General features: G+C 35.3%; 2 protein-coding genes and 1 pseudogene across 5 annotated transcripts; 2 read left to right on the top strand and 1 right to left on the bottom strand.

Annotated features, from left to right (window-relative positions):
- Positions 1-10,590: 10,590 nt before the first annotated feature.
- LOC145642348 (scarecrow-like protein 9 pseudogene) lies at positions 10,591-14,601 on the top strand (annotated as a pseudogene). Of its 2 annotated transcripts, none has more exons than XR_014115668.1 (3): positions 10,591-10,797; positions 11,367-13,817; positions 13,908-14,601. The product of XR_014115668.1 is annotated as a scarecrow-like protein 9 pseudogene, transcript variant X1 (transcript). The 2 variants fall into 2 exon arrangements; XR_014115669.1 differs by having other exon boundaries at positions 11,367-13,777.
- A 419-nt stretch (positions 14,602-15,020) lies between these two features.
- LOC145642351 (uncharacterized) lies at positions 15,021-16,567 on the top strand. Of its 2 annotated transcripts, XM_081693491.1 has the most exons (6): positions 15,023-15,213; positions 15,322-15,408; positions 15,493-15,555; positions 15,644-15,745; positions 16,008-16,242; positions 16,325-16,567. In XM_081693491.1, exons 1-6 carry the CDS (start codon positions 15,136-15,138, stop codon positions 16,435-16,437), a joined length of 678 nt encoding a protein of 225 aa, XP_081549617.1. In that variant the 5' UTR covers positions 15,023-15,135; the 3' UTR covers positions 16,438-16,567. The 2 variants fall into 2 exon arrangements, with proteins under 2 accessions (XP_081549618.1, XP_081549617.1); XM_081693492.1 differs by lacking the exon at positions 15,322-15,408 and having other exon boundaries at positions 15,021-15,213.
- A 95-nt stretch (positions 16,568-16,662) lies between these two features.
- Positions 16,663-19,772, bottom strand: LOC145642350 (B-type cell cycle switch protein ccs52B-like). Its single transcript, XM_081693490.1, has 9 exons — positions 18,788-19,772; positions 18,516-18,638; positions 18,118-18,222; positions 17,856-18,035; positions 17,693-17,755; positions 17,401-17,595; positions 17,148-17,312; positions 16,979-17,047; positions 16,663-16,898 (listed from the first exon to the last, which is right to left on the bottom strand). The coding sequence occupies exons 1-9, from the start codon at positions 19,364-19,366 to the stop codon at positions 16,845-16,847; spliced, it is 1,533 nt and encodes a 510-aa protein (XP_081549616.1). The 5' UTR covers positions 19,367-19,772; the 3' UTR covers positions 16,663-16,844.
- Between the last annotated feature and the right edge of the window lie 17 nt (positions 19,773-19,789).

The raw sequence follows: 19,789 nt of genomic DNA on the forward strand, positions 1-19,789 counted from the left end.
TGTAATTTATAAAGGCTAAAGAGTATTACTTAATTACACTAGGTTGGTTGAATGGTTCTTTGATTGTCATTGCATATATTCCGTGAAGATAGGGATTAGGGAAGATGCTGATTTTGTGTTGAAAATAACGTGGAAAAACAAACTTGTAGTTGACGTAATCCAATAATCAATTTGTAATTTGGACATGTGGTTTTTTAATGGTCAACTGCGTAAAGTATTACATAAAGGAATTCAGAAATAGAAGGTTGTTTAAAACTCAAATTCTCTAATAATGTCTGAGGTGCTATTAATTTATCCCTAATTAAAAAATTAACCTCTGGTTTTTTTTTTTTTTTTGTTTTTTTTTTTTTTTTGACAAGAAGGAATAGCCTCATCATTGACGGAAAAAAAAATAAAAAATACTCCGTACTATTATTTAAAGAGGCTAATTAACTTTGGGTTAATTTCCAGATTAATTATTTCCACCTTAATGTGATCCCGGTTTTTGATCAGTAGGTACACCAAAATGGACTGAAAAGAGGGTAAAAGCAAAATTGATCTTTACTCCACCATCATTCATTTTATTTATTTTTTTCATTTTGCCAAAACCACCTAATATGCTTTTTTGTTTTTTAACCAAACAATGTTGAATGATTTTATTATGAATTCATTAATATCATGAAATAACTAAACTTTAAATTACTAAGATAAGGCAATCTTTTATAATCGTTCAGTAGCTCAAATTTCATCCCAATTATATGCTTATTGTAACTTTGTAAGTATATACTTCCATAAAAATAAAGTTAGATTATGATTGATAATTAACTTGCATATGATACATGTTACTTGCAAACTTTGTAAAATAAATGGATATAATTTCACATGAAACAAGAAGGTGATTGATAATAAATGATGAGGTAGATTATTATAGAAATAATAGTTAAATTGTAATATTAGGTTAAGAGTGGCGTCTTGATGACCAACTTAAAGAGAGAAAGAAAAGCTAAAAACGGTAACGCGGCAGTTGGTGAATTAGCTGGTAAGCTAAGCATCTTTAAGCTACATTACACTATATTCTACATCTACAATTCTACATACATATCAAGTAGATTGCCATCAATATGAGAATGAGATCACCGCTCTTCATTCCTCTCTCCTTCCATGTTACGCCATGTGATTCTTTCTACTTTCTTTTATTATCTCCTCTTTATTTTTTTTTTTTTTTTATTATATTGCATTTATTAATATATTTGTTTTTTTAATAAATAGAAGCTATAGTAAAAAATATATATATATCAATATCGTGAATGAGTTCCCCTTTTAGGATTTCTTACAAAAACAAATATCGTGATTGTTAATACATCATACGGCGTGTTAGCCTAAATATCTTTGATTTTGATTAGTAAAAGCTATAAATAAATAAATAAAGGTGCCGCGTATGTAAATAAGTCAATCAAGGTTAGGGAAAATATTTAAAGGAACTAGCTAGGAAGTACTCCATATAAAAGTAACTCTAACTCATAATTTCACAAAATGATAATTCATTTTAAATCAATTTATGATAATCTTACCGTAAGTATAATTTTGATGAAGTAAATATTTTTTAAGATTTTTCCAAATAATTAAAAAAAGACGAGGTAAAATAGTTTAGACATATGATACACCTATAGGGCTATAGTCCTACAGGCATTTTTTTTTTTTTCCAATCACAAAAAACATAAAGAAGTAAAAATGAAAAAAAGAATAAAATTGGATACTAAATAAAACCTTATATTTTCCCTTTTAAGGGGAACCAGTCATGTTATCTCAAACATCTAAGATGGTTCCCAGTGAGAAGGGAGGGCCATATGCATGTATAAAGGTTTCTTGTGAACTGAGACTTCCTAACTGTTTTTTTTTTTTCTTTAAAAGAATGATTTTATAAAGAAGGAATTAAATTATTAAATTAACATTCCAACGAATTATATTCAAATTGAAATTTTATTTATTTATTTAGTATTTTTTTGGGTTCAAAATTTGTAACGTAAACCAGATTGGCAAACAGGTGCTTGCACATGCATAAGCCATAATAAGAGATAAATTCATGGACCATATTATATAAAGTGTGTAATATGAATTAATTGGTAACAAAAACAAATATGTATAGTGTAGTTTAATTTAGCAGGAAGTCACATTACAACTAGTTAAGTACCAGTCTGGCAATTCCATTTCCAACCCTTATAAGCTGCCTTTGTAAAGGAAGTATCCAACTTATATCAATTGGAGCCACCACAAAAACCAAATCTAGATCTATTTTTTTAAGGTGCGTATCCAATATCAACAATATATATTATTGTATAACAATCTTACATACCTTCTTTGGCAAGGTTCCACAACTCTACTATGGTAAAGATGATAAAAACATTGTTTGTTACGTTAAAATTGGACGGATATTAAAGTTTCATCACGTAATGTTTGGAATGAGGAGAAATAGCTTTTAGAGGTATAAAAAAAATAAAGAGTTCTAATGAAAAATTTAGAAAATAATTCATTTTTTATTTTAATCTTGCAATTAGTTACGAACTTATTATGTTGTACTAATAATGTTTTTTCAAAGACTACTGTGAGAATTAAAACATTGCAGCTAACTAATTTGTGGTTGGTGCACCCGGGTGCACCATGCGCATGGTGCACCCAAAAGAACATTTAGTATATTTAAAAGAACATGGGTAAAAAATGAACATGTTTTTATTTTCTTGCAACTGTAAATCCATCACTCTCTTCTCCTTGCAATCTCTCACTCCTCTTTCCCTTCCTATCACTCTCCTTCTTGCTGCCAATTTTTACTCTCCTTTACACCATCGTTTTCATTTAAGAATTTCAATGAATTTGGGTAAAAATCATTTCCATAGTACTCATTTTCTCTCTCCATAACTTTTCTCTCTATCTTTTTCTATTTTTCAAAAAAATTTCAAAATAGCAAAATTGTTCATCTTCAAAGTGAAACCCAAGAAAAAAATTGAACTTATTTCAACAATTCAACCTTCAAACTTAAACAAATGGTGGATTCAAGTAAAATGTAAGTATAAATTTTGTACATGCAAATTGTTTTTCGTCAATAATTTTAAAGTCAAAGTGTTTAATTTTGTGAATTTGGGTTTTTTTTTTAAAAAAAAATAATAACTAAAGCTATAAAGTACAAGTTGTTCAAAAAAGAACAATTAGAGGAGAAAGAAGAATAGTAATGAATTGAAGCCAACTGGAAGATAACCAAGTAAGGTTAATTTTTCAAACACTAGCTTGTTCTTTTTCAAACACTAACATGTTCTTTTTATTCCATGTTCTTTAAAATATGTCTAATGTTCTTTTCGGAGGTCATATTCTTTGTCAAACACAAACATGTTCTTTTGTTGAACACTATTATGCATGTTCTTTTTCAAATACTAGCATGTTCTTTTTCAAACACTGGTTTGTTCTTTTTCAAACACTAACATGTTCTTTTTATTCCATGTTCTTTAAAATATACCTAATGTTCTTTTCGGAGGCCATGTTCTTTGTCAAACACAAACATGTTCTTGTGTTGAACACTATTATGCATGTTCTTTTTCAAATACTAGCATGTTCTTTTTCAAACACTCGTATGTTTTTTTTTTTTTTTTTCTCATGTTCTTTAAAATAAGCCTAATGTTCTTTCCGGGTGCACCATGCGCATGGTGCACCCGGGTGCACTATACTATTACAACTATTATGGTGACTAACGACAACTATTATTGAGCTTTTGCCAACACAAAAACATGATGATGATATCATTTTTTGAATTCGAATTATCTAATTATTTGATGTATATCCATGACATGGGCGAGTTAAGGCTAGTTTTTCTTAGAGCTGTGAAAAGTTGACCCGACCTAAATATCGACTCAAACCCGATTATTAATCGATCCATCTGAACCCGAAAAAATGATGACCCAAACCCGACTTGACTCGACCTGAAACCAACCCTAGACCCAAGTTGACCCGAGTATATGAGACCCGAACCCTAACATGAACTGACCTGGAAATGACCCGACCCGAATGTAACCTGTAAATTATTGACCTGAACCGAACCCGACTTGAACCGAAATTGACCCAAACACGTTTTAACCCGTCAAAACCCGAATTTAACCCGACTTGTCACTAACTAGACCTGAATTCAACCCGACCCGTTCCTCACCCGACCCGAATTTAACCGAACCTATTACAAACCCGACCCGAAATCAACCCAACTTGTTATTGACCCGACTCGAATTTCACCAGACCTATTACTATCCCAACCCAAAAATTCAACCCATTCTGTTACTAACCCGACTTGAAATCAATACAATTTGTTATTTACCCGACCTAAATTCAACCCAAATTGTTCCTGACCCGATTTCAAATCACTTTAATTGCAATTTAGACCACCTTATTATTGTTGATCAAAGCATTTTGTCTTGGGAGACCAAGTCGGTCCAGGCAGCAAAAGAAATGAGCATCATCCTCAAATTTAAGAGTTAAATATTGTAAATATTTGTTGTATGGTCAAAGGAGATAATTATCTTCCTAAATTATAGACTATATATAATTCCCTAGTATATTGCCATATATGTTACAGTCAAAGTAAATAATTAGCTTGATAAAAATGATAATTATCTATTTATAGTTAGTTGAACCCGAATATGATGACCTGACTTGGAAATGACCCGACCTGATTGTAACCTGCAAATTATTGACTTGAACATAACCCGACTTGGAAATGACCCAACCTGAATATAACCCACAAATTATTGACTTGAATCGAACCCAACTTGAACCCGAGAATGACCCGACTTGAACATGACCCGACCTGATTATAACCCGTAAATTATTGACTTGAACCGAACCTGACTCAAATTAAACCCGAGAATGACCCGACCTGCTTCTAACCCGCAAATTATTGACTTGAACCGAATCCGACTCAAATTAAACCCGAGAATTACCCTAACCCGTTTTAACCCGAGAAAACCTGAATTAAACCCGACCTATTGTTCACCCGAACCGAATGTAACCCGACCTAAACCCGACCCAAACCAGATAAGAAGTATGACCCAACATGACCCGACTCAAGCATGACCCAACAAAACCCGACGCGCATAGGTTATGGAATTAATCCGAATTGACCCGGCCCGAGTTGATCCGACCCACTCTTACCGACCCAAACTCGACCGTTTATCCGAATTGACAGCTTTACCCAAAACCTCTAAAATTTCTCAAAAAATGTGGATATTAGCCTTCAATTTTGGAATTTTTTGATTTTTTTCACCTGGAAATAAAAATTGCCGAAATGTTTACCAAGTTACCTAATATCCTCCGGGAGTCCAATTGGCTAAGTGGAACCATCCAATTTGCCTTTAAACGACCAATTTACCGGTTTACAACTTGAACCGATTTCATTAACTCAAGCTTACCACGAACATTTATCACAACATATAATGATCATATATGGTTCCAAACAGCATTATATATATGACCCCGAGATGTATCCCCTAAAATCTCAATACTTTTCGCCACCGGGCCCCGAAACGTTCGAAATTTCTCAAAAAACGTGGATATTAGCCTTCATTTTTGGAATTATTTGAATTTTTTTCGCCCGGATATAAAAATTGCCAAAATGTTTGCCATGCTCCCAAATATACTCCGGGAGTCCAATTGGGTGAATGAAACCATCCAATTTGCCTTTAAACGACCAATTTACCGATTTACAACTTACACCGATTTCATTAATTCAAGCCTACCAAAAAAATTTTGACAACAAATAATGATCATGTATGGTTCCAAATGACATTATATGACCCCCGAGATGTATTCCCTATAATTTCAAGACTTTTCGACATCGGGCCTCGAAAACTCCAAAATTTCTCACAAAGCGTGGATAATAGCCTTCAAATTTTGAATTTTTTGACTTTTTTCGCCCGGAAATAAAAATTACCGAAATGTTTACCATGGTCTCTAATATCCTTCGGGAGTTCAATTGGGTGGGTGGAACCATCAAATTTGCATTTAAACGACCAATTTACCGGTTTACAACTTGCGCCGATTTCATTAACTCAAGCTTACCACAAACATTTAAGACAACATATAATGATCACACATGGTTCCAAACGGCATTATATGACCCCCAGATGTATCCCCTAAAATCTCAATTCTTTTCGACACCGGGTCCCGAAACCTTCGAAATTTCTAAAAAAGCACAGATGTTAGCCTTCAATTTTGGAATTTTTTCGACTTTTTTCGCACAGAAATAAAAATTGCCGAAATGTTTACCAAGGTCCCTAATACCCCCTGGGAGTCCAATTGGGTGGGTGGAACCATCCAATTTGCCTTTAAACGACCAATTTACTGGTTTACAACTTGTACCAAATTCATTAACTCAAGCCTACCACGAAAATTTATGACAACATATATTGATCAGTTATGGTTTAAAATAGTATTATATGACCCCGAGTTGTATCCCCTAAAATCTCAAAGCTTTTCGACACCGGGCCCCCGAAACCTATTTTTTTTTTCAAAACGCGTGTATATTAGCCTTTAATTTTGGAATTTTTTAACTTTTTTTCGTTCGAAAATAAAAGTTGCCGAAATTTTTACCACGGTCCCTAGATAATACCCTTAGGTAGTCCAATTAGGTGGGTGGAACCACTAATTTGCTTCTAAACGGCTAATTTACCAGTTTACAACATGCACCGATTTCATTAACTCAAGTCTACCACAAACATTTATGACAACTTATAATGATCATTTATGGTTTAAAATAGTATTATAGGACCCCGAGATGTATCCCCTAAAATCTCAAAGCTTTTCGACACCAGGCCCCGAAACCTCAAAAAATTCTCAAAAAGCGTGGATATTAGCCTTTAATTTTGGGAATTTTTGACTTTTTCGCCCGGAAATAAAAATTGCCGAAATGTTTACCATGGTCCCTAATACCCTCTGGGAGTCCTATTGGGTAGTGGTACCATCCAATTCGCCTTTAAACGGCCAATTTAATTACTGATTTACAACTTCCACGGATTTCATTAACTCAAGCCTACTACGAACATTTATGACAACACATGATGGTTATATATGGTTCCAAATGGCATTATATGACCCCAAGATGTATCCCCTAAAATATTAATACTTTTCTACAACGGGTCCTGAAACCTTCAAAATTTCTCAAAAAGCGTGGATATTAGCCTTCAATTTTGAAATTTTTTTATTTTTTTTCGCCCGAAAATAAAAATTGTCGAAATGTTACCATGGTCCCTAATACCCTCCGAGATTCCAATTGGGTGGGTGGAACCATCCAATTTGCCTTTAAACGACTAATTTACCGGTTTACAATTTGCACTGATTTCATTAATTCAAGCCTACCACGAACATTTATGACAAAAAATAATGATCATATATGGTTCCAAACGGCATTATATGACCCCGAGATGTATCCCATATAATTTCAAGACTTTTCGACACCAGGCCTAGACATCTCCAAAATTTCTCAAAAAGCGTGGATATTAGTCTTCAATTTTGGAATATTTTGACTTTTTTCGTCCGGAAATAAAAATTGCCGAAATGTAACTATGGTCCCTAATATCCTCCGGGAGTCCAATTGGGTGTGTGGAACCATTCAATTTGCTTTTAAACGGCCAATTTACCAGTTTACAACTTGCACCGATTTACTGGTTTACAACGACCAATTTAATTAACTTGTACCAAACCCGACTTGAACCGAAATTGACCTAAACCCGTTTTAACCCGTCAAAACCCAAATTTATTTCGATTTGTTACTATTCTGACCTAAATTCAACCTGACTCGTTCCTAATCCGACCCGAATTTAACCCAACCTGTTACAAACCCGACCTGAAATCAACCCGACTTGTTATTGACCTGGCCTAAATTCAACTCGACTTGTTATTGACCCGACTTGAATTTTATCATACCTATTACTTACCCAATCCAAAAATTCAACCCGATCTGTTACTAACCCGACTCAAAATTAACACGACTTATTATTTACCCGACCTAAATTTAACCTAAATTGTTCCTGACCCGATTTCAAATCACCTTAAATGCAATTTAGACCACCTTATTATTGTTGATCAAAGCATTTTGTCTTGGGATACCAAGTCAGTCCAGACCAACAAAAGAAAAGAGCATCATCCTCAAATTTAAGAGTTAAATATAGTATATATTTGTTGTATGGTTTAAGAAGATAATTATCTTCCTAAATTATAGACTATAGTTCCCTAGTATATTGCCATATATATTACAGTCAAAGTAAATAATTAGCTTGATAAAAATGATAATTATCTATTTATAGTTAGTTGAACCCGAGTATGACCTGACTTGAAAATGACCCGACCTAATTGCAACCTGCAAATTATTGACTTGAACATAACCCGACTTGAATCCGAGAATTACCCGACTTGGAAATGACCCAATCTAATTATAACCCGCAATTTATTGACTTAAACTAAACCAACTTGAACCCGAGAATGATCCGACTTGAAAATGACCCGACCTGATTGTAATCCGCAAATTATTGACTAGAACCGAACCCGACTCAAACCCGATAATGACCCGACCTGATTCTAACTCGCAAATTATTGACTTGAATCAAACTCGACTCGAACTCGAGAATTACCCTAACCCGTTTTAACCCGTGAAAACCCTAGTTATACCTGACCTATTGTTCACCCGACCAGAATGTAACCCGACCCGTTATTAACCAGACCTAAACCCGACCCAAACCTGATAAGAAGTATGACCCGATGTGACCCGACTCAAGCATGACCTAACCCAAACTCGACCCTTATAGGTTATGGAATTAATCTGAATTGACCCGACCCAAACCCGACCCGTTTATCCGAATTGACAACTCTAGTTTTTCTTTTGTGAGGTGGGTTTTTGACATCTTGATTATTATTTCTTACTCATTAGTCTCCTTGCTCAATGAGTCAATGTGATGGTTTTTTTGATGGGGAGTAAAACACAATGCTAGAGCCATCTAGGCTAAATCCGAACAAAAGCCCAAACTAAATTGATTTGAAGTGGGTTCACTGGGCCTAACTTAGAAAGTATATATATATTTTTTTAATTTTAGGTGTAAAGCCCAACCAAATTTAGGAAGGTTTAATATTTGGGCTTTTCCCTGGGCCCAACAATTACTCGTATATGGATTAGGATTACTGGATTAGAAATGCCCAAGCCCAACTTATAACCTGGTTCAGACTTCAGACGCGCAAATAAATGTTCAATTTGCCATCCTTCTTCCCAAGGTCACCGTGGCTGCGCGGAAATGTCTAACAGAAGACCGACTAGTGAATAGTGACTACATACAATGTACTCGTATAAAACATCTCCTTCACGGCTCCACATAATTATATAGTCCAATGAGTGTTTTTACAATTGGAGCTTTTCTGTGTGAGTAGTTATACTGTGTGATCGGTGTTAATTATAGAAATTACTTTTTCAGGGATTACTTATTCAAAGATTACTCAATCGGTTAAGGGTTATGTACAAAAGTTACTTATTAAAGAGGTTACTTAATCATATAGGATTAATATATGGGTTACTCAGTTGGTCAAGAATTTCAAGGGTTATTTATGAATAAGTAATCTCGACCACACAGTGTGACCAACATTATATAAAAATTTTGTGTTTTACAATTTGCTCTCCGTAAAGTTAGGGATTGAATTTCATCAAAATCATTATAGTTTGATTTTCCTAAATTCCCTCCCCTAGTATAAGTCTTTTGCTCACCATGGAATAAAGTGATAAACTATGTAAGCAAGATTTTAGGTAATTTTAATTTTCCTTGATAAATATGAAGTATGTTAATAATTGGATCATTTATCAGTTATTACAAGATGTACATTGTTTGAATTATTTTCCATTTTTCCACATATTGCTATAGCTTGAAGCCTTGAACTATTTCCCACCATATTTTTTTATAACTAAAATCTTTCTAAGGAAATCTATAAACATTTACAAATTAGAAAATTTATTCCTTTTTTTTTATTTATTTATTTTTATTTTTTATTTTTTATAGGGGATTCCTTTTTTTTTTTGGGGAAATCTATAAACATTTACAAATTAGGTCCCGTTCTGTAGAGCTGCTTTGCTCTGCTGAAATCTGCTCTGCTCTGCTTAAAAATAGTTGCTTCAATCTGCTCTGCTATGCCCTGCTCTGCTCTGCCCTGCCCTGTTCTGCTTTGCTGAAATCTGTTTTGCTCTGCTCTGCTCTGCCCAGAAGCTCAAAAGAACAGGGCCTTAGAAAATGTCGCTTCTTTCAAATATGATTTAAACCTTTAATATCATTAATTACATATTGCAATTAAATTGCAGGGATTAGTGAGTTGAATGATTTAACACAAAAGTCATAAATAATCTAAGTGTATGCTAATCATTCCTCTTTAGCAAAAAGAACAATATAAAAATATTCACACACATTAAAAGAATAATAATTAGTGGCTAATCACAGACGTCAAAAAATAATATTTAAATAAAAAAGGAGTGCGCTTAAGAAAGTGAGCCACTCGCTAATTGTAATTATGTTAATAATAAAACTCCAAAATCAAAGCAAATATAATGGGGGACTGAGTCACTCAGTTTATATAATTCCGAATCTTTGAATAATAAAATAACATTTGTGTTTTATTTTCTGAGGATATCTTCAAACAATACCGCTTTTTTTTTTTTTTTCTTTCTAGATCCTTTCTCTGTATTTCTCTCAAAGGGTTTTTAGCTTGGAAAGTTGACTCTTTTAAATTTCTTTCTCTCCCCTTTGAAGTATTTATGTTCAGGTATTTATATTTTTTCTCAAGACTGGATTTTTTGGTTTATTATTTTTATTATTACCTGTATTTTTACTATTTTTATTAAGTGGTTATATTGGGTTTTTAAGCTGAGATTTGTACGAGTATGAATTTAGCTGAAATATTGTATTGGTTTCCTTTGTTTTCTTTTTTAATTAAAATTTTAGTGTTAAGCTCATTTATTGGGTTTAAGTTGAGATTTGTGATATAAACTGAATTTGAACTGTATGTATCTAATTTCTGTATATACACATTTTTTTTAATTAATTTTACTATATTTGTTGGGCTTTAAGCTGATATTTGTGTAATAAAGCTGAATTTTGAACTGGGTATGTCTAATTTCTGTATTTTGATTGATTTTACTGTAATTTTTGTTTTTATAATGAGGTTTAAGCTGAGATTTGTGTGCAATATCCGAATTTGTTATCTGGGTATTTTTGTCAGTTGAAGTGGATAAATTGTGTTGATTATATATGGAGGTTATGATTATTAGAAAAAGTTGCTGATTTTGTTTTATTTGTCATTTTTCATGTTGCTGTGATTCATATTGGTTATAGTTTGTGCCTATGGATCCACAATTAGAAGAGTTATATGGGACTTTGCATCGAATCAAGTTCAATGATCACAAGGTTCCGATTTTAACAAGTAACAATCATTTTGATACGGCAAAATTGCAAGATCCCAATTTGAATTTGAGTTTTGCAAACCCTCCATTGATTCACCAAAATCCGAATTTTAATGTGGGTGTACCATCAGTTAGTCAGGAAACTGATTCATCCCTTCACGAAGATTATGATCTTAGTGATGTTGTTCTTAAGTACATCACTCAAGTCCTGATGGAAGAGGATGGGGACGAGGAAGAGAAAACCCGTTCACATCACGAGCCTTCAGCTCTTCAAGCAACAGAGAAAACATTGTATGAGGTCATAGGGGAGCAGTATCCTTCACCACAAAACCTATATAACTTGCCTAATGCTAAGCATGATAGCTGGAATTTCAATGGTGCTGGCAGTTTGATCACTGACAGTTACAGTGGAGCGAGTAGTAGTAGCAGCCTTGTGCACTCTAATTGGCCTGTTAATCCTTATGAATATAACCCTGTACCTATAGTTGATTTTTCCAAGCCTTCCTCAAACTTGTCATTGCAAACATCATATAGTTCATCAAATAGCTCAGGGAGGCAATTTGATGTTCATTTTAACTATGACTCACCATATAGTACAGCGAGTAATCCTTTTGGTTTAGCAGATGCAACAGCGGAATCTCCTGTGAGTGCCCTTAATGTGTCTGAAATATTCAATGATAGTCAGTCAATGTTGCAGTTTCAAAAAGGGCTCAAGGAAGCAAGCAAGTTTCTTCCGAATGTTCTTCTATCCAAAGATTTGATGAACAATGGCTCCTCTCAGAAGCTAGTGGGTGCAGCATCCCATGATGCAGTAATTAAGCTGGAAAACATGCATAACAACCAGATTCCAGCAGACTTGTTGATTGGAACGAAACACCGCAGTCGAGATGATTTTCAGTTGGAAGAAAGGAGGGGAAACAAACAGTCAGCTGTTTCCCATGTTTCTGATGAGGCAGTTATGAGATCGGAAATGTTTGATAAGGTGTTATTGTGTAGTGGGGGTAAAAATGATGCAGCTCTTCGGGAAGTTTTACGGAGTGGACTAAACAAAAGTGCACAAAATTCTCAGCCAAAGGGATCTGGTGGAGGGAGAGGACGTGGGAGGAGACAAGGCAGCAGGAGAGAGGTAATAGATTTAAGATCACTCTTAAGCCTGTGTGCACAAGCTGTTGGATCAAATGATCAAAGGAACGCAAACGACTTGCTTAGGCAAATTAGACAATATTCTTCTCCCACGGGAGATGGAAATCAAAGAATGGCACATTATTTTGCAGATGGATTAGAGGCACGCCTTGCTGGTGTTGGAACTCCTATATATAGTTGTCTTCTCACCGGTCCAGCATCTGCTGTTGATATCTTGAGAGCTTACCACATGTTTTTAGCTGTATGCCCTTTTAAGAAAATTGGAAATTTCTTCTCTAACAGAACGATTACAGCAGTGGCAGAGAAAGCTACGCGACTTCATATAATTGATATTGGTATAGTCTACGGTTTTCAATGGCCTTGTCTATTTCAGCGCCTTTCATCAAGACCTGGTGGCCCCCCCAGAATTCGTCTTACTGGAGTTGATCTTCCACAACCAGGGTTTCGGCCTGCCAAAAGGGTAGAAGAGACAGGGCGTCGTTTGAAGAATTATGCAGAGTCATTTAATATACCATTTGAGTTCAATGCTGTGGCTAAGAAGTGGGAAACAGTTACTGTTGAAGATCTGAAGATTGATAGTGATGAGGTGCTAGTTGTGAACTGTATGTTCAGATTAAAATATGTACCTGAGGAAACAGCAATGGTGGAATGCCCGAGAGATATGGTTCTTAACCTTGTAAAGCAGATAAAACCAGCTATCTTCATACACGGTGTAGTTAATGGGGCTTTCAATTCCCCCTTTTTCATTACTCGATTCCGTGAGGCTCTCTTCCATTTCTCAACTCTTTTTGATATGCTTGAGACTAATCTTCCCCGGGATATTCAAGAAAGGATACTGATTGAGAGAGAGATATTTGGGCGACAAGCGATGAATGTGATTGCCTGTGAGGGTTTAGAAAGAATAGAAAGGCCAGAGACATACAAGCAGTGGCAAGTCCGAAATGAAAGGGCTGGATTCAGACAGCTGCCTTTAAACCCCGAGATTTTGAATATGGCAAAAAAGAGGGTGAAATCTGTGTATCATAAAGATTATTCCATTGATGAAGACGGGAATTGGTTGTTGCAGGGATGGAAGGGTAGAATTGTCTATGCTCTCTCAACTTGGAAGCCTGTCTATGAAGATCTTTCAGGCACTAAAAAAGGTTGATCAAGAATTTTATGCAGAAGCCCGACTCGTGCTGAAGTGTGTCAAATATTATTGTATGCATCTCAGTTCTCAGTTCTCAGTTCATATGACCTGGTAAAAGGCCAATCAATGTGCATTTTTCTGCTTAATTTGTTTTCCTAGCCTTTTATGTACTCTATAGTCTTAACATTTTCTGCTTTGCAGGTCAAGGAGAAATGAAGCCACTGCTTACCAATTACCATGCATCAAGTGTCGGCACTGTAATAGTTGAGAAGCGCGACTTTGCCCTGTTGATGTGCAGTTCATCTTCTTAGGAGATTACTCTGATATTGTATTGCAGAGACCTTTTTTTTCGGGTTTGGGAGATTACTCTTATTGGGGGTGTTGGTCCTGGCGATTATGGCAGAACTAATGTCAGTCGACGTGCAAGCTACCAACCTCTATCCTTTAAAGTGGTTTAGCATTATACGAGCAAAAACAATTTTTAGCTGAAGGATTCCAAAGTTGGACAATATGATCCTTCAAGCGCAAAAACATCATACAGCTTAAGAAAGCTGGTGGAATTGAACTGCTGTATTTTCTGCTATTTTTGAGGTTTTTCTGAGGAAATCTTCTGTTGTTTTTAGTTTCATTTTATAGAAGTAAAACCATATGAAAGCGTATGGCATGTATACGAGTTGCATTGCAGAAGTGTCGATGCAACTTACCTAGGAAGTGCTACTGTTTTTTTTTTTTTTTTTTCAATGCAATAGAGCAGCTACTAGAGATGCCTGTATCTTTCTTTCTCATGTAAGTCCAAGTTTTTAGTTGGGTAACCAATAGCAAACATTTGAATTTGTATCGTTTGGCTTTATGTGTTTCAAAACTTTCACACGAAAGAAGCCTTTTTAGTTTTTACTATCTGCTTTTTGATTATGGCTTTGACAGGGGTAATCAAGTTAGTAAGTTACTACTCCCTCCGTATTTTATTACGTGCTCCATTGCTCTTGAACACATATGACGATACAAATCTTTAATCAATAATATCTTTAATTATCAATAAGTATTTTACAACAACAATCACCAAACAATAAGGCTAGGCTATTTTCTCTTTTATTTTAAGGAAGGTGACTAATCCCCTAAAAATATGGTATAGCCGTATAGGCTATTGAAGTCTATTTTATGGTTGAATGTGCTTTAATTTCGATACTTTCCAAAATTGCAATCATAGTTAGGTTTAGCATAATCAATTTTGACTACAAAAATAAATGTATAGGTGTATTATTCCATTGTCAAGATTCAAATCGAACACTCTAAACGATATAAGTAATCATAAGGCAAATCCAAACAAACGACCTGAGTTAGCAAGGTCGTACTAATAACTTAATAAGTGAATAACTATCTCACGAGTTAAACAGACAAACTAGAAAGGTGACCAAAACAAAGAGAGGGGATGAGCGGAGCAGGAGTTCCAGACTTCTTCTACAGAGAAGCTCAACGACTTGGCTATGTTGCTCGTTCTGCTTTCAAGGTTTTCTTATTTACACTTTCGTACAATATATATACTTGTACATTACAACATTCAAATTTGCTCTAATTTTTGTCTCTTTTTTCTGGGTGTATTGAATTGAAAGAGCAGTTACTGCAATTGCAAGAGAAATACAAGTTAATTAAGCCAGGTTCATCTGTGCTTGATCTGGGCTGTGCTCCTGGAGCTTGGCTTCAGGTTATTTTTCATTCTTTTCTCTTTCAGACATTTCGTCGAACATATGGTAGGCATTGTTTTATTCTTAAGATTTTTGTATAACAGGTAGCTTGTCAGAGCTTGGGTCCTCTCAAAAATGGTGGGACAGTTGTGGGTATTGACTTAAAGGTATATTCATCTTCTGGGTCAAGTATATCTTGTTATGATATTGGAGTTTTTGAAATGTATTTAATCTTTGGTGTTTTTCGCAGAGCAGAAGGTGAAAGTCCCTTCTACTTATTGTGATGCTAGGGTCCAAACTGTTTGTGGTGATGCTATAAGCCTTTCTAGGGACCATATCAGATCACTGTCTCCTAAGGTATGTCATACTTCTATGTTTTGTCACTTTGCTAACTTACACAATTTTGCATGAAACTATTGTAGTTTTTGACTGTTAATGTAGTTTGCCTATGATTGGTCGTATGTATTTCATGCTATAGATTCATTCATTTATAACTGATAATATTTTCTGTAATTTGGAACAGAATTTGAGTCCTTTTCAATGAACAGACTAATATATGATCATCGCGTCAAGTAGTATAATTCAAAGCATTGAACCTGTCATTGATTGGTTTGTGCAGAAGGGATTTTCCGTCATACTATCAGATATGTGTCCCTTAGTTTCTGGAATCAAGTCGAAAGATGCAGCCTTGTCGGCTGAGTTAGGCATGCGAGCCCTTGACCTGGCTGTTGGAAGTGCTGCTCTTGCCCAAGAAGATGCCGAGCCTGAGACGAAAGAGGAGGCTGATGATAAGGGCATATTGCTTCCTGGTGGCAACCTTGTCATTAAGCTTTTGGAGGGTGAAGATATGAAAGGTTTGTTTGATTGTTTCCAAATTTTGAAGCTTCTTCTTCTGCAGCTATATGCTGTTCTTACATCAGTTTTGTGTTCTTGTAGAATTTGGTCAAATTTGCAAACCAATCTTCAAAAAGGCATCATGGTTGAGACCCAAAGCTACAAGATCAACTTCAAGAGAAATATATTTGATCTGTCAAGGACTACGTCCATGAAGTTCGGAGTTTCTGAAAGGGCCTAGATTTTGTGTAGGAACTTATGGTGTGTAGGCTCTACGAGTTTTGACTAGCGATTTGAGGAAAATTTTCATTTAAAACAAAGAAGAAATTCAGATAAATAAATCATTTTGTGTATATGTATAATGGCTTTTGTGTAGGCTCTCTGTGAGTTTATTGGCTGACCAATTTGAGGAAAGAATTCCAATCCAAACATACAAGAAATTCAGACAAATGAATTATCATGTGTATACATTGTGCAAAACTAATTTCATCTACAATTTCGTGTCACAGATTTCCAATTTTTGACTATACAAAATTCCACTATACAGATTTACTCGCTATCTATGGACCTTGACATGCCGCCTATGCCGGTGCTCACTCTTGGATACTTAATCCGAATAGTCTCAACGAATATATGTTCGCCCCAATGACCACAGACCAGTTTCTTTGACAGGTGCCTGAAAATTTTTAAGAAAAATTAGCAGTCTGAATCTATTAAAATTCAATTTAGCAGCATTCTAGGTTCCAACAAACATACCGGTGTTTTAACAGAAGGGAAGATATTCCAAAACCTAAGGGTCTCATCTCCTGCCCCAGTCACTATCGTCTACAGATTCAGAAATACTGCATTAGTGGATAATACAAAGCGAATTTAAGAAAAATTATACGACGTATTGACTAATATCCTGCAAACAGAACTGTATTACCTGACCATCAGGGGAAACAGCAAGATAAAGAACACGCAAACTATGTCCGGTTAGTGTAGCAACCTTTGCAAGTGAAGGATACTTCCACACCATAATCTGATTCTGAGAATACCCATGAGTGCTAACAATTTCATTCACATTCTTACTCCATGCAAGATTGCACACCTTCATTCAATTTCAATGTAGAAAATTAGTACCTTTTGGCGCAAACTACAAATATTCTAGGACAAGTACAATACAAAGATGACCATACCTGACTTCCTGTATCAATGCTGTTTGTCTGATTCCCATTTGTAGTATTCCAAAATCGAATACAACGGTCTGCAGTTCCGCCACCAGAAGCTAGAAGGCCGCTCTGGTGGGGTGACCAAGCTATGGCCTTCACGGCAGCTGTATGCTCAGTCAGTTTCAGAACTGGCTGCTGAGAATGCTGGTTCCATACCAATAGCTGATTTTTTTTCATGAAATTTGCAATCAGTCAACTTTCAGAATATCTTTGATTGTGAAACCACTTACTATTTGAAAATTGAATACTATCTAATTACCTGATTGTCATTGCCTCCAGATGCAAGCTCCCTATCATCATGAGACCATTTTAACCCACACACCTAAAGAATGATCACAAACAAAAAAACTGATTGAATTCACAGCAACAATTAAAGATTAGTACTCTACATTCCAGTAAGAAAGACAAGGTATTGCCTTTACCTCAGATTTATGTCCAACAAGCTTGCTAACATAGTCATTCGAGACACGTAGATCATGTTGAAGTATGTTCCTATCTCTACTTCCAGAGGCTAGTATACGGGAACTCCATGCCAAAACACCAGCTCTTGTTTGATGACCACTCAAAGTTCTGACCTTTTTGCATTGAGTTCCATCCCATACCTAAACAAATCAACCACTGTTACACATTTATGTCTACATTAACACTTACTGAATAAAGACTGATTCTAGCATAATCACTTGCCTGAACTTGACCACTAGTTGTTCCAACTGAAACATAGGAGCCTTCTTTTGTCCATTGAACAGCACAAACACCATCATTTGGTCCCAAATCACATAATTTTGTCACCTAAAATACATATTGGAAAAATCCCATCTTTAGTACAGCACAAACAATTGCAATTCAATGTACACTCAAGATACATCACCGCGATTTCTAAGACTCAAAAGCTTGAGAAGGAGTAATTTGACCTAATGTTGGAGTATAGAATTGGATCATAACTAATAAGTGATAAAATTAGCTCAACCATAAGTTAACATCTACTACCTACCTCACAAATGCACCAAATTTGATTGTGATTTGGAATTTAATTATTACTAACTTAAAATAAGTGCAATATCTACTAACACAAGACTACTTACTTTGCTATTAGATGCATTCCACAAGTACACACAGGTACCAAGTCCAACAGCAAGCAAATTTTGAGATGACCAATCAACCAAATTCAAGTAGAAATCATCCTGTAATGAAGGAGCATCCAAAACCTAAAATCCAAACAATAATTTCTTTAATTAACAATAAAGTCACTTATATACAAAGATATTCACAAAATATATCTAACTTAACTTAGTTATATCCTAACAAAATCAATCAAAAAAATACATATACAAAAAATCCTTAAGATAAAATATACCTTATGGGGTGTCTTGGGAACCCTCCTAGGAGGCTTAGGAGGGGTAGAGACCTCATTAGAAAACCCTGAATCGCGGCCGAGGGCAGAAGGTGAGAAAGCTGAATTAGGGGAAGAATACTCCATCTTGAACCTCAGCATATTCTTGTTAGGACTACTGATAGGTGATCCTGCAGCAGAACAAGGAGAAGCAACAAAATCAGCGCCAAACAATTCTTGTTTTAACAACCTAGTATAAGCCTCATGATTCCCCCCTTCTTTTTTAGCATTAGGAGAAGATGATGATGGTGATTTCTCAATCAACCCAAATGTATGAAGCCTTGAAGAAGATCTGCAAGGTATAAATCTGTCACTGCAAATCGATTTCTTCGATGTCAGCGACGATGTTGCTGCTGATAAGCTAGTGATTGATCTAGGAGATGAAACTGATCTAGGAGATGATAAACATAGATTTGATCGAAATGGGGTTGTTTCAATTGCTGTTTTTGAGGTTGGTGTTCTTTGAGTTTCCAATCTTAAGGATGTTTGTGACATCCCAGATGGAAGATTAATCCCACTTTTCCTCCTTTGTTCTAACTCCATTTTTTGTTCTTGAATTTCTCAGCAAAAAGATTGAATTTTTTTTCTGGGGTGAAATTAAAATGCCACTCTCTATGCAAAATGATGAATTAATCAAGCAAAGAGAGGGCAATTTAATTTAATTATTAGGGTTTAATTAATTTGTAACGGTCAGCAAGTGAAGGGTTTAAGGTAAGAAATGAAGCTGAGAATTTTACAGAAAAAGAGGGAAAAAGGAAAATGAAGAAGAGGTTTGGTATTGAGGTTTTAAAGGGTGAGAGACTCCAACGGTCGAATTTTCCGAATCGTAGCTACGAAGCTTGTTTTGTTTTTTGTATTTTTTTTATCCTTTTGGTGTATTGGGCCCACACAAGTAGGTAGCCGTTGGTTGGAGCTGGATTTTGGCTACTGTTAATGTTTATGATCCACCTAATTATCATCTTTTTT

This window comes from Chenopodium album, chromosome 8 (genome assembly GCF_948465745.1).
Source record: "Chenopodium album chromosome 8, dcCheAlbu1.1, whole genome shotgun sequence".
NCBI lineage: Eukaryota > Viridiplantae > Streptophyta > Magnoliopsida > Caryophyllales > Amaranthaceae > Chenopodium > Chenopodium album.